This window comes from Poecilia latipinna, unplaced genomic scaffold, assembly GCF_001443285.1.
Source record: "Poecilia latipinna isolate Pla-1442-1.1 unplaced genomic scaffold, P_latipinna-1.0 Scaffold235, whole genome shotgun sequence".
Classification (NCBI taxonomy): domain Eukaryota; kingdom Metazoa; phylum Chordata; class Actinopteri; order Cyprinodontiformes; family Poeciliidae; genus Poecilia; species Poecilia latipinna.
This window is the reverse complement of record NW_015112851.1, coordinates 96233-111853: the sequence shown is the minus strand read 5'-3', so window position 1 is coordinate 111853 and position 15621 is coordinate 96233. Positions and strand designations below refer to the sequence as shown.

The following is a 15621-nucleotide window of genomic DNA, read 5'->3' as shown; positions in this document are numbered from 1 at the left end:
GTGCGTGTGTGTGCGTGGGTGTGTGTGTGTGTGTGTGTGTGTGTGTGTGTGTGTGTGTGTTCTGTGGTCAGCAGACCACAGCAAATCTCTGGCTCATCTTTTATGTGAAAACTACAGAGTGTAGAAATAGAACAAAACAAAACACTGAAGCAGAACAAAGACCCAGCAGGAAATGTTGAGTCAAGAACAGAATCTGGATTTACTCTTCCTGTTTCTTAATCCATAAATGATCAAATGTAAAATAAAATAAACCACATGCAGTGCAGTGACTGTCGTCTCATTTCATAGATTTGGATGACAGCTTAATACAAAATACCAGTAAGGAAAATGTTACAAAGTAAAGCTAAAAGACAAAAACAAGTCAGAAAAATTTAATTTCTCTTTCAGGTACTGCAGTGCCATCACATTACACTTTAGACAGAAACTAATTAAAATCAATAATAAACAGTTAAATAACTACAAAAAGCCACATAAGAACAAGTTGAGGAAACGCTGAAAGTGTTGAATAAAATGATTTTTAAAACGGGTAATAAAAAATGCTGCAGACTTTTATTGTTTATGGATACGGTACTAAAGATAATGCCGTTATTGTGCACACATTCCTTAAGATATGGACTGAAACTGATAACTGTGAAAATATTCACTGTGTTTCTGCAGCAGCTGTCAAAGAGTGGCTTCCCTGGTTGTTCTTTTTAACTGGTTTGCATTTTAACTAAACTCCTTCAACGTATATTTACTGGTGACACACAATAGGCCGATCTCTGTGGAATATCATAAACCGAACCCGTTTAGAGGCACCATTAGTCAGAACTATGTCCAAAGATGTGGATCAATTTTGCTCCTGTGAGTTTGGCATTGTTAAAGCCAAGTGGCCTTTTGACCAAACGCTCAAACAGGAACCGACTTAATGTGCACCTCGTATTTATCTCCCTCTCAGATTGTTCCGTCTCATCAGCCTGTCTCTGTTTCCCTTTATAAACCTTCCTTTTACACCATATTTTCCTCTATAACTATCCCTAAAGCAAATCTTTTACATCCAATACAAAATGGCAGCAAATAACTGGAATTATATATTCACCTTTGAAACATCAAATCATCATGAATAGCTGTGATAATCATGAATCCTCTTTAAAATTGTAAACAGTGTCAGTGGGGTTTTATACAACCTTAACAGAATTTAACAGATCCACGATGCAGTTTAAAACTTGACCTGCAGATTTTAAACAGCTGAAATATCCTTTCTGGAGCCGTGAAAATATGGTTTGGCATGCAGTGAGTCAGGCAGCGCTGGTCGCCCGGGTATTAGAGGGTGATAAAATCCTGAGCTTCAGATTATTACGTGTGTGTGTGGAGCACATCTGGGGATTACGCTGCTGTTTCACACAATCTGATGTTCGATGCAAACCTCATGCTGTAAACAAACAACACACCCCAAAAACGGCATTTCAGACCTAATGGGACTCTCTGCTGCTGGTTGGTTCGTTACGACAGAGCAACTCAAAATGGACGACATTAACGAGACCTTCTCTGTTCTGGTCACTTTCCTCTTTATTCTGTCTGATTCATTAATGTCAACAGACTTATTATTGTTGTTGATTTAGCTGCAGCCACAAATAAAGACATTTAAAAAAATATTTTAAAAAATAAGTGTATCTTTATTGCAGCAGCAACATTTCAAACTGAAACACTAAAAAAAAGCATTTAATCTGAAAACTTTAATTTTTCTCATATTCAGTTATTGGAACTATGCTGAACCATTTCTGTATTGATCTGCTCAAATGTTTTTGGACAATTATTTTATTAAGAGATAATCCTTTCACTGCAGTTTTGTGAATTACACTAATTTTGATACAGCAGGAAAAAAAACTTATCCTAGAACAAAAACTTTTGTAGAAAACCGTTTTGTGATGAATAGAAATGCAGCTAGCGTTTGATCCTGGATTCTTATCTTACCCTGTTTCTGGACCTGCTTTCCTGAGGTTTTCCTCCCTATAAATTAACTTCTTTATGTCATAAAGGGTGGTGGTTGATGGTGAGGAGATGACACTTGGATCCAGGGAAAATGAAGAATATGATGGTTTAATGGTTATTTGCTCAGGGAAACAGTCCAAGACAGGCAGCACAGCAGGAGACAAGCACACAGCTAAACTGCCGGTAGCAACTGACTAACAGGACTAACATGCGAGCAAACACAAACCAGGACTTGGCAGTTCCACTGGAGAGTGTAGACAGCAATTGACATAAGACAAACTTAGACAAGGACCCAACAAGAGACAAAGACAACAGGTGGACAGAGACTCACAGGAAGGAACTGAACACAGAAAACTAAAATAAATACACAGAAACATGGATCATGATGCTGTATTCTCTATTAAAAATATTCATTTTTCCTTCAGTCTGTTCTGCATTGGATCGTTTGTCAACCAAAACATGAGAGGCTTCCAGACTTTTATTTTAAAATATTCTGCTATTTTAAAAAGTTTGCCATGCCATATTGTGTAACGACGTTCCTTTTGTTAGAGAAACAGGCCCTCAGCATCATAGATCCTCCACCATACCTTATCATGAGCTGCTTTGTTTTTAGGCCAGATCCTCCTGGAGCTCAGTCAGTTTCCACCTTTCAGTTTTAGCTTCATCGCCGCCATCAGCAGCACACACACTAAAATACCCCAATCATTAATCAATAAGCCCATAAATGTGATTGGATGGTGTTAGCTGACAAAGTGCTTATTCATTGCAGGATGTGTCCATGCACAGAGCTTTCCAATCAGCATGCTGAGCCAAACGGCTGACGGAAATGATTCATTGTCACAACGCTGCTCAGATATGAATCACTTATTTTATACATAAAGTTATTTTTATTACAGCTGGTGCCTTTAGCTTTATTTTTAAAAGTTTTTTTTCTATTGAAAAATGACAATGAGATCAAAACCATCCTGCAGATTTTGCAGAAATTGGTATTCATAAAAGTTACATTTAATTTCATCAGTCATACGTTGTTCCTCCATGTTGTTCTAGTGTTTTGTTGCTTTGGAGTTTGATTTTATTTATTTATATACTAAAAAACTTCTAAATTTGAAAAGGGTTTTATTAAGAAAGTATATAAATTTGTACAGTAATGAGTTACACAACTCCATCTGGCTGCTGTTACTTGTGTGTTTTTCATTCTTTTAAGTTTTCCTGAACTTTCCCATCCATTGGTCTGAATCTTTAAACATCATCTTTGAGATGCTTCATCACTGAACCTGGATGTTCTTCCATGGTGATTCTCTTTACAGGTAATCATTACTAACACCAGAAGGTGATGATTTCCATACCTGCCTCTCTTTCACATTAAAGTGTTTTTCAGTATAAACTGTTTTGAGTTGATTCAAATCATTTGTAAGGAGCCAATCAGTGTCTGATTCTGAACACAACCCAAACTAAACCCATTTCATTCTCATTCATAAAGTTTTCTGTTTAAACTCCGACAGTCTGAATGCCTGTGTGGCTCCAGAAGACTCTCATACAGCAGAGTGACGGGGAAGATGTTGAATAAAAGTCTGGGTCACCTGACTGAGTTAGCTGTAAGTAGCATAAACTGCTGCATCACTAACAGTTTGAGCTGCCATTTTTCTGTGGGGTTAATTATAAAAACGTAAGTAAATAAAAAGTGAAATGTGGCCATTCTTACACATTTCTAGACTTCAGTTTGCAAAAATCTACTTTTTTCTGTAATATCTTAAAGGGAAAATTAAAATATCACATTTTTTCTTTATAAATCTGTATTTTTATTTCTATTCTCCATGTATAGATAATACTACATTACAGCAGTGACTTTCTGCTCCTTTATCGAAGCTCAGCAGTCATTTATGATATGATATGAAGGGAGATGTTGCAAGATAATCATAGAAACTTGAATTTGAGGAATAGTTTACACAGCTTTGAGTCAAACAGGCTCAGACTGATTACTCAGATTCAGTTTTTCTCCTCTCTGCGCCTCGGCTGTCTCCTTGTTCTGTTTCAAATTGTTTGCATGATGAAAAATGACATTTTTCTAATTATGGTCAGTTTGATGTGGTATTTATACAAATCATTCTGTTTTTCTCCACATCCAGACCTTTGATGAACAGAGGAACTTGGTGACGACGTTCCAAAATAAACGCATTAGGATTTTCACATCATCACGGCATTTTTCTTTCATTGTGCAGCACAAACTTAGCCTCTTCTGTAAATTTGTGTAAGGTAATGTGGATTCAGACAGACTTTCAGTCTCTCTACTTGTGCTTCCCAGCAGCCCATGTTTCTGTTGACACCATGACGCTCGCATCAGCCGGTCTGTCTGCCTCGTTATGTAACTGTTGAAACTGGAGCCGGTATCCAGGTTGGCAGAGCTCTGCATGTGGCCATGTGTCTGTATGTGTAGTAGTACTATGCTGTTATTACTCATCTTCCTCAGACGGATGAAAGGAACCAACATACACAACACTTGGAAATCAGCTCTAACCTTTAAAAGACAAAATAATTCTCTAATTGTTTCTGTGGAGTTTGTGGAAACCCAGTGGTCACGAAGCTGCAGGTTTCTTTATTTATTTCAGGTTCATTCAAAAGATAAACTGGCTCCAAAATCACTTTATCAAAATTAGTCAACAATGAAAAGGCTGTGTGTAATCTAATTATGAAATGAACACCCACAACAAAAATGATGAACTTTTTAAGCAGGATGGATATGATTATTATAATGTGCTAACAACTTTCTGTGACATTGTCACAGCAATAAATTATGAAATTAGCGCTCCAGTTATCTTTGTTGAAAAGTAAAATGAAATTTACATTATATTCAGTTTACATTAGTCTGTCATCACGTTCTCTTGCAGAATAAACTCTGTAATTCATCTCCTTTTGATTCAAATCTAGACTTCATGTAAACAATAAGTAGAATTACGGAAAAATGTTTTTAAAATGTTTTCCAAATATTGACTTTGTTTTTGTTGTTCTAAACCCACAGAGCATGTCATGCAGTATGTGCTTTAGAAATGGAAAAGTGTATTAAAAATAATTTATTAAATTAAATTTATTTGAATTTACAACATGTCTCAGAAAAGTGAAATTCAGTCTAATCTTACAGATTAAAATCAAACAGTCCAGTTCTGTTTACTGTTGAAACCCCATAAAAAATGAAGAAAATCAGCAGAATGATTCTGTAGAGACATTGAACAAGTGAGCTGTTGACTTTACAGCAATCCCTCTGGCTGAGGATGCACTGAGCGACAGTGGAGAGGAAAAACTCCCCGTTAACAGGAGGAAACCTGCAGCAGAACCTGGCTCACTGGATGCTCATCTACTGAAGAAAAGTTATATTTCCAGAAACACCTGACAGCAGTTAGACAAGCAGCTTCTCATCTACATGATGGAAAGTTTTCATCACTTTGTCAGTGAAAAAACAGCTTTATGTCTGAGATAATGTCAGATTTACAGGAAATTCTGAGTTATTTTAGCTCCATGAACAAAACAGTTTCAGTACCAGATTTGACAAAGACTGAGAACTGCTTATCAAAAACACTTAAGTCCAGTTATAAGAATGACCAGTTTTTAAATAAAGGATTTTAAAAGACATTTAGTGTTGCAGCTGTTTTCCCTTTTGGCCAGACGGCCTGTGGTTACTCACTTCCCCTCGGAGCCGTAGCTGTTCATGCTGTCCTCTATGGATTCATGGCTGGCCTGGCGGACGGTCCGACTCGGCATCTCCACCGCCAAACCCGTCTCCGTGCTCCTCTGGATGCCTCCCTTCAACTTCCTGCCATCGGTGTCCACTGCAGGAAACCAGACACAGATGAATTAACTTCACATTTAAACTCAGAGTTTGGAGATTGCAGGAGAAAACGCTGCGTTCTCTGAAAATACACAAAATCTCACCAAGTACTTTGGTCTATTTTCTGGTGCAAGTAACTTTTCAGCAACATACAAGAGCTTTTTTCTCAATATAGATGAAAAAGTACTTGTTCAATTGGCAGAATATTTCATTTATGACACTGGGAAAATATCTTGTTACAAGTTAAATAATCTGCTAGTGGAACTACAACTTTCTCATCAACATGAAGGAATTATTGACTAAAAACAAACTCCAGTTAGTTTTGTTCAAGTGAACTAAGATATTTGCAGTAGAAACTAGACCAAAATTACTTGCTAAGATTTTGTTTTTGCAGTGTTGAGGATTTATTTTCCTGCATCCGTCCGTGTGTTTACTCTGCTGTGACCTGATCTGGAAAGAAAGGACGAAGGGATTCAGTCCCTCTTGAGATCAGGACAGTACATCTTGTTGCAAAGCAGAGAGAAAATCAATGAGCGGCTGACTTTACTGGCCATTTCTCTGGCCGAAAGGAAATTTGCAGAGAAAAAGATTACGAAGTTCTCAACTTAGACCTGACATGATGGTAGCGTCTTTTTGGTTATAAAGGTGAGGGAACCCGAGGTTAGGTTTGGTTTCAAAACGTTCAAGAGACACCAAACAAATCTCAAAGAACGATTTAAGAAGTTTAGTACACACAGCGAGAATGAAGCGCCGAGTTAAGAAGTTACTTCTGCAATTATTAAAGAGTGACCTAGAATGGAGCTATTTCTATCACGTTCTTGTGGGACGGCACTTTGGCAGATTTGGGTTACTGCTTCAGCTCTCCGACTGTTTCTGTATCATCCGTTAAGCTCAGAGTTGGACCAGAGACCAGAGTTAGACAAACATTACTGAGTAAAGTCAGTTACAGGAGTTTTAAAGACTAACTGCTCTTCCTATTTCTGTTAGATGACAGAAAAACACAGATTTCCATCAGAATGTCGTGACTTTCTGGGTTTTTATCTTTTCCAAATGTCATGTTCTTCCTGTTTGCCCTGGTGAATGACAGATACTGTGATTTATCCCACCGAAAGAAAACCCTGAACATTGCTTTTTAATATTTATTTAGTTGTTGTGGTTGAACACAAACACATTCTGTGAATACTGATGAAGAAACTCACTGATGAAGACTTTTAATTTTAACTGCTGTAGCTGAGGTTTAACAGCAGATTTATTTTTACATCAATAGGAAAGAAAAATAAATAAATTCAGGCGTAATCAAGAAGCCCAGATGGTTTCTATCCACCGATGAATCAGACCTTCAGGGTTTAAGGTCAGTTTGTAAAGATTTAGTCAGAGTTTGAAAGTAACTATAGTTACATTTACTTAAGTAAAAAGCTATACTTTTAGGAGTGTTTTCACTAACCTGTACTTTTTACTTTTACTTGCATCATTTTATTATAAAGTATTTCGACTCTTACTTGAATAAAATGTCTGTATTTTCTACCGACTGAATGTTTTAAGGTTCAACAGACACACACCTGCAGTTTTTGTTAAAGTTTCCTAAATTTTGCACTGAAAAAAAATATTTGGAAAAATGTTTCTTTTATTTCTTGTAACTTATATGAATTATTGTGATTTTGTTCTTAAAATAGCAACATTTCCATTTAACTTTATACTTTTGTCTGTCTGATGATGTAATTTTTAAATATTAATTTGATCAGTTGCTCTGTTTTACCAAGTAGACTTGAGTAATTTCTTGGCTAATTTTACTTGAGTAAAAATATGCTGAAGTGTTGCTACTTTTGAGTAAATTATTTTGGGTACTCTGGATCCTAACCCTGAGCACTGAAACTACTTTTAAAATTGCCTGGTTTAAAGATTCGGACACTTTATTCTCTCTACACATATTTCACCTCGTTCAAACCTAAAACCTGCCGCCTGTGCAAACCTTCACTCACTCTTGTCACTCACTGCTAACTGCTCTGTGGCGGCTTGCAAAGTATTTGCGCATATATTTTTACAAAGTATTTTGTGACGTTACAACCACAACACCTAATGTAATTTAATGGCATTTTTTCATACAAATTTGTGCAAAATGTTGAACAATAGCATCCATGTTTCTCAAATATTTTAACAAAGAAATCACCAAATTGTGGCAGGTGTTTGTCAACACTTTGTGGGCTCAACTGGAAGTCTGTTAAATTGTGTCTCCACCAGCTTTTCACACCCAGTGACATCATTTTTTTGCAAATTACTCTTTGCAAAATTGCTCAGTCGCATCCGTGACATGAATTTCATAAAGCATAGCAGTGTGGTATAAGTCTTATTACAGGTTGATAGCAGCAGCTTTTGAGCAACCGGTTCGGGATACTGATGGGACATTACCGCTGTTCACCTTAATCCAAATCAGCATCCGTTAGAATCAGAGCGAAAGGCAATCTTACCAGGCAATCAGGATAAATGATTAGTGCTTAAAGGGCTGACAGGTTTCTTATTTGTAACATTTGTGGGCTGGTTCTGTTTGTCTGCGACTCTAAATGAGACCCGCAAAGCTTTAACTACGCCGCTGTCCGTCTGCCAGCATTTTTATGCTTTTTTGACTGGCTTTGCTCATACAGTCAAAAAGCCTGTTTGTTAATTCAAGAAGTCCCAAATAATGAAGCTAAAACCACCATCTCCTCTCACTTATTATAGAAACCAAGAATCATAAACAATGAAAGGGAAGAATGTCTCATTTTCTTGTTGGACGATGAGGAATATAGAGGATGGACATTCATCTTTTCTTTTCTCTCTATAAACAAAAATAAAAATAACAAGCAATGAAGAAAAGACCTTTAGACATTATGTTGCTTATGCTTTACATCAGTTTGTCAAACAGGCTGAGGACCATTAACTTATTTAGCAAACACTCACTTGAAATTACTCCACAATAATACAATGTATTGCTAGCATATACTACCTGAAATTAAATATTAGTCTGTTTTCTATGTTCATCCATGAACACGTCTACTCAGGGCATTTTGAGTTACTTACAGATTCTGATGTCAGACACATGGAAATGGAAAAATAAGTTGTTTTTTCCAACCTAGTGTTGTTTATTATTGTGCTTCTATTTGTAATTTAGAAGCCCAATAAAAGAAAAATGGACTTGAGTTGCTTTGCCAGAAACAAAATTTCTCTCTGCACCATTAAAATTATCCACGAATTTCTATCAATAGCATTTGTCCTTTTTTATTTAATTAATTTAACATAATCATTTTTAATTAAATAAACAATAACAATAGTTATGAACAAAGCATTATAAGCAAGTGAAGTCATAAAAAACGAAGAACAGTTCAGCTGAACTGAGACTCGGCATAGACTCGTTCAAAGGGAATCGAGTCGTTCACGTCAAACTCTCAGCAGGTGTAGCTTCGCTTCCTGTGATTAGATAAATATTCCTGGCCTTGTTTTCTTTCCACCGGCATCATCAGTTTTTCTAGTGAGTGACCCGATTTAAAGCCATTTATCCATCGTTATTTTAAACACAATGCTTTGGGAAGCTAGCTGCACAGCGAGCGAAACGGCAAATAAACGGCCGTTCACATGCAGTACCCTGCGGACCACTAGGGGGCGCCCGCTGACCACTGTTTGAGAAAGACTGCTTTAGATGCTTATTACTTTTGCTAAGACAGTTTGTCATCATCATTATCTTCTGTATAGTGGTCCAGCTGATGTTTTCTCTCATATTAAACAATTACCCTGAAACAGAAGGATCTGCAGGCTTAAGGAGGCCAGATGTTGGCTGGTCTGCATCTGCTTGGAAAGCCAATCCACAGCACTTTCTGCCAGCTGTTGTGTTTTATTTTTCTCCAGATGTTCAGGGTTGTAAGTCTGATGCAGTCTTATTATAGCGTAATGTTTTCTGTCCTCTTTGTCGCTCTGATTCCCCCAATCAGGTCAGTCCTGGGTTGTCCCAGCTCCCAGAGTCTGGTAAAGGTTAAAAAGCAATTCAGTCTCTGTGTGTCTTTACAAGGCTGTGATTTCATAATTCCTTGTGTAATTTCCATCTAATGTGATTTTAGATTAATCACATTTTTTAAAAAGGTGAAAACAATTTTCTCTAATACCCTAAATGTCAAATGTATTTACATATCAGCAAGCGAATCTCCACGAGTCTGATCCTCTCTGTGGCTGTAATAAAGGAAAGAAATTGAAACCCACTCCAATCTAAAATAGTCTCCTGCATTTGCCGTGAATGTAGCTCACAGCGTGTGATGTGGAGCGCCTGCTGTGATGTAGCACAAAAAATGTCTGAAGGTGATGCACAAACGTTGTGATGAAGAAGCACAGAGCTAGGACTCATTAGTTTGTCTCCCAGCAGAGATGCATTAATGAAATCAGAACGGATACTAAAATAGCCGCTCTCCATTCATTCCACTTATCTGGCCAACTTCACTGACTGACAGGAAGACTGCGAGACAAGGTGTGACCTACCTCGCCTCGCAAGGTAGGTCACACATCGAGGCCTAAATTGCAGACAGACAAGCAAAACAGAGATAATTTTAACGGGATGGGATGCTTCATTTAAAATAAATCAACTAGCTTATATGAGGCTATTTGTAAAATTAAAAATTAACAGCAATAATTAGCGTGTGATAACAAGAAAAACACGTTAGTCATTCATTTAAAACTAAATATTTAGTGAGCAGGCAAAATTTTTAGCTCCAAATTAAATGACAAGGTAAATAATTAGCTTCAACCTGAATATTTAGCTAAACATTCAGCTAATATGCAGATTTTCTAGCCAATAACCAGAAGTGGACAAATGAAAGCAGTCAACAACGACAGCGCCTCCTCACCAGCCAGAGATTATTTATTAGCATCACTGTTTGCCTCATGCAGTTTTTATTTTTATGGTCCATCTCCAGTTATCAAGTCAACTTGCATATTACCTAAAAAAGTAGCTTCAATTTAAATATTTTTTCTTGAAAATTAAATATTTATCCTAATAGCTAAATATTTTGTTCAAAGCCAGTTGGCTATCTGTTTAGCTTGAAGCTAACTATACTTAATATTATTATGGAATGGTCTATATTATTACAATGTATTTTTTTTTTAGTTTTGAGCAATATTCTACTTTTCCTTTCATTACACATGACAAATTTATCAGGCAGGAAATTAAAAAGTACTGCGGCTGGAACATTAATAAACTCATTTATTAAGTTTCTTTTACTTCCTCCTTCACATGGAGAATGGAAATGATGGCAGAGTGAGAAGATATTCTGTGCAAGCAAAGCTGCAGAGATGGTTTGGTTTGTACGATGAGGTCTGACGGGCTGTGATGGAGGATTTTATCAATTATTATCATTAGAGATATGAAGCTGCCACTTCCTCTGAAAAACGCACCAGGAGCAGGCCTCCCCCCTCTGCTTGTTTTCGCTTCCCCCACATAAACCACGTCTAAGTGTGTGTGTGTGTGTGTGTGTGTGTGTGTGTGTGTGTGTGTGTGTGTGTGTGTGTGTGTGTGTGTGTGGGTGTGTGTGTGTGTGTGTGTGTGTGTGTGTGTGTGTGTGTGTGTGTGTGTGTGTCTGTGTGTGTGTGATAAGCAGGATGACTCCTCTCAGTAAATGACCTGCTGCAGTGTCCAGCTGTGTCACACTGACTTCAGCCTCTTAGAGCAGAACCCAGATGGGATTCCCACCTTCTGCACTAAATATCAGAATATTACAAATCTCCTCTTTAACAGCTCAGATAGGATCCTTATTCTGTCTGATGTGTAACTGAAAATGAAGACAAAGTTATTTATTATCCACTATCAGTTAAACAGGAGAGTGAGTTCACGATGAACATCTCAAACCCAGCAGTGATTCAGTGTCTTCCATGTTTCCTGTAGTCAGATTTAGGGACGATGTTCCTCCAACTCCACCGCGCAGAAACCAGGCAGACAAAAGGATAACGATCACTCTCTGCTTTTTATGCGCTCAAGCACAAATAAACTTATTCAGAACAAAATGCTGCACAGAAATCATGACTTAAATGGCTACAATCAGAAAGAAAATAATTCTTAGTATTATATTTCCTGTGTCTTTTATGTGCAGGAGCCATATTGGGAAAAGTGAGAGGGGAGTTCAACTTGAAAGTTCATAAAGTTTGATTATTTTTAGCAAAGATGTAATCAATTATTCTTTCCATTTCTCCAAACTAAACTCACTGATGCCCCTCTCTAGGGCTCATCTAATTTTTATTGGCAGAGAATCAACGTTTTTCTGAGAAAGATTTGCATTTTTGTGTCTCTAACTTTAACTTATTTGTTCACTTTGTCTTTTCTGCTGAGTTCTGACATTTCAACATTGACCGTTTCTTTGCATCCTGTCCAGCCTGAAGTAAAAGTTTAAGACTTCAAAACAACTTCATCAGACATTTTATTTCCATAGAAATCATTACTTTAAATACCCAAAACCAGACACTAGGGATGTTTATTTGTACAGGATGACCTTAGGAAACCTTTTGCAGTAGATTCAGCAAAAGGAAAAAAGGGCAGGAAAGATTTCCTTTTGGTTGGATAAATGTCCTAAAGCTGAACTGTTGGTCACAACAGACGAGTTTCTGTTGGTTCAGGTTTGAATCTCTGCTGTTTGAAACTTAAAACCAACATCCATGTTTGCTGATTTGTCTTCATTCAAACCCTTTTTTATTTTACTGCTTTTTGCCACAAGTCAAGTTTTGGGCTTCAGATAAGATTGTAATTCAATAAGACAGAAACCTTTTATTTGACCGATCTGCGTTTTGTGATGTCTAGACGTCTTTGATAATTGACATTTGCTTCAATCAATTCATGACTCACATCTTAGTCAAATGAAACTGTATCACCACCATCTAGGACAGATCACTCTGCAGAAAAGATTAGATTTAAGCATGGATGTTTGGTGTTTTTGTTGTTGTTGTCATGAAGACATCTTTTGAAACGGTCTCCTCCACACCTGAGGCTGCTTTACCTCCAAAGCTTCTTTACTCTGATGCTCCATGTGGTAGTCGGGTTAAAACTCTGCTCCAAGCAGCAGATATATTTTAGTTTGGCCTAATTTATCACCCTGAGCTTAGGAAGAAGACACAGACATCTAAAGCTGCCTGAGGGAAGATTTGTTGGAGCTAAATTTACTTAACTGCCTCAATCTGTTAGTTCAGATTATGAGAAAGAAATCCAGACGTTCTTTGGTCTATTTTATATTTTTGCAGCAAGAAGACATGAACAGAGCAGAAGTGTCTAACAGTGGACGTATCGTGTAAATGCAGCCGGTAGATTTGCTCATTACAGAAAGAGAAAATCTGGCAGAAGTTGCTTGTCTGAGGGAGAGGATCCTGTGAAGCACTAAAAAAAGAAATTACTTTCCTGGTTGAAGCGCCACAGATGATGACTGGTGATGACTAAGACCGGAGATGAATAGGAAGCAGCCTGTTAAAACCTCTTGGCAGCAGAAAAGGTGGACAAAGCAGAACGTTTCAGACGTAGAGCTAATTGCCTTATGGGTAGGTAAGCATTTCTCAGATCGTTTTAAAAAATTAACAGCACTGCTGAGTGCTCTGCAAAAAATGTGTTCTCAGAGTTTTACTCTGTATGCAAAGAACTTCCTGGACTGCAATAAGTGTTAACTAGTAAAGTGCCAGGCTTTCTGGCTCCTTAATATAACTGTGGCTCCATGCAGCATCTCAAGTTACTTTGACATTAAAGCAGCTGAACAGAAATGAATCTTTCTGTTGTTCAGATGGAAACATTTCATTTATTCTGTTGAGTAGATGGAGAGACTTCTCATTATTTGGGGTTTAAGTTTGTTTTCTCTGTTTGAGTCGAATCGCTGAAGCAACTTTAACCCTCATCATGTTTTCCTAACAGCTGCACCATAACGAGACTGCAAAGAGCAGGAACAAAATGAATGTTAGAATTTCGATCAGCAAAATAAATATTACTGCAACGTTTGTCTGGGACACGCTTTCAAATAAGAGCCTATTAAAAAGATCAGATATTAAATCTCCTTTGAAAAACCTCTCTGTTAATTAATTTATTCCACTTTGTCTTTATTCATGTTCTAATATAGTTCTGAGTTTTGATCCACCACTGGATGGGGAAGAGTTTGGCAACAAAAGTGTTTCCATCTCCACTTTGGTGCATAAATTACTTTAAGCCAAAATAAAATCTTTAATAAACACACAGATAGAAACTCGGCTGCTGATTCTCAGATCTCAAACTCTGATAAAAGTGTTTTTAAATGTTCATTTTAAGTGTAGCATCTCAATTCTCCAATTAAAATGTATCATATTTCCTTTTTTAAATCACTGCCTCAGGTTTTGTTTTTAATGTTTATTAGGTCATCCAAAAAGAGTTGAAAAAATGTAAATATATTTCTAGAGGAAGAGCTTGACGGTCATATTTGGAATAATGTCACATCATCTCCAGCACATTAAACCATATTTAAAACAGAATCCTCTAATTGCTTTGATCTAAACTCCATATTCTGGGAGGAAGCAAACTTAGATACGATCTCCGGTTAAATGTTGACAGAAAGAAGAGAAAGGCAGAAGCAAACAGGAAGAGAAGGAGGGGGAAAAAAACCTGTCAAGATGGCAAAACACAAAAGAGACGGAGCCCAAATTAATAAGTACAAGGAAGAGTCTGAGTGACAGCAGAGAGGAAGACAGAGAGAGATCGAACAGAGGGATGACAGCGTCGATAAGCACAATAATAAGAGAACGATGACACGTTTCTGCTCTTCTGAACATTAAATGTTCTGTCACTGGGGCAATTTAACAAACTGATTAACTGATCTTTATATTCCATCTGAGCCAAAATTCATCTTCCCTGAGAGAACGAACCTCTGCAGCAGGCTGGCTGCTTTTTAACTCATCTTAAGTTGGTGGCTTTAAACAACGAAGTGAAGGAGGAAAAAGAAGGTGAAACGGAGAACAGGATGTGAAAGTCTATGAGATTTCATTTATTTGGACATAAAATTGAAGCTCATATTTTCTCCTGCTATACAAGAAGAAAACCTGATATCATGTCAACAGAACCTGGAGAGATAAAACAAAAAGTGAATAATCAGCATGCTCCAGTGTTTTATGACTTTCTAAACTGTTAGCAAAAATTAGATTGTTTTACTGATTAAAACACTTTAGCAGGTGAAATAAATTTAACATCTTAGATCAGATGTGCACACACCTGATCTCATTGTTGTGCAAACAATATGCAGTCAGGAGCTACAAAAGGACATTTTAACAGATTTTAAAAACTCCACGATCTATGAATCTTTAAAATACGATGTGTACAAAAATAATGGATGTTTTCAGGTGGAAAATCTGAAAATATTCACATATCCTGTCAGTGACATCACTGAACTGATTTACAAAACTTCAGAAAAAACCAATATCAATTTATTTTAATGTTAACTTTTTCTTTATTTAAACCCATAATCAGGGAATCTGCTGATAAAAAAAATAATCTTCTAATAGCTTCTTTAAAACAAGAAGTACAGGATGCTTTGCGTGTGGACATAAGAGAAAAACAGTAGCCTTATAGTGAGGAGCCACTGGAAAAAGGAAAACTCATTTGAATTGTACTCCCAGATGTTTCAAAGTTGCATAGTTTCTTTTTTCAAACAGAATATAATTTGCATCCAGAGGTTATTCTCCCATGAGGTGAAAAGAAAAAGCTGCATGATTTACACAAAACATTAGATTTCCTCCAACTCCAAGTTTTCCAGAGAAGGTAAATTATCAACAGACACTGAAACACAAGTTATCTGAAGGAAGCTGAATTGGTTTTGTTGTTGTTTAGT

At 37.0% G+C, this 15621-nt stretch overlaps 1 protein-coding gene across 1 annotated transcript in view; it reads right to left on the bottom strand.

Moving 5' to 3' along the window:
• The window catches only part of rims4 (regulating synaptic membrane exocytosis 4), a 45671-nt gene that overhangs the window by 17611 nt on the left and 12439 nt on the right, over positions 1–15621 (bottom strand). Inside the window, exon 2 of the mRNA XM_015032244.1 lies at positions 5648–5792. Within this exon, the coding sequence (XP_014887730.1) occupies positions 5648–5792 (145 nt within the window). The remainder of the gene's footprint in view (positions 1–5647; positions 5793–15621) is intronic.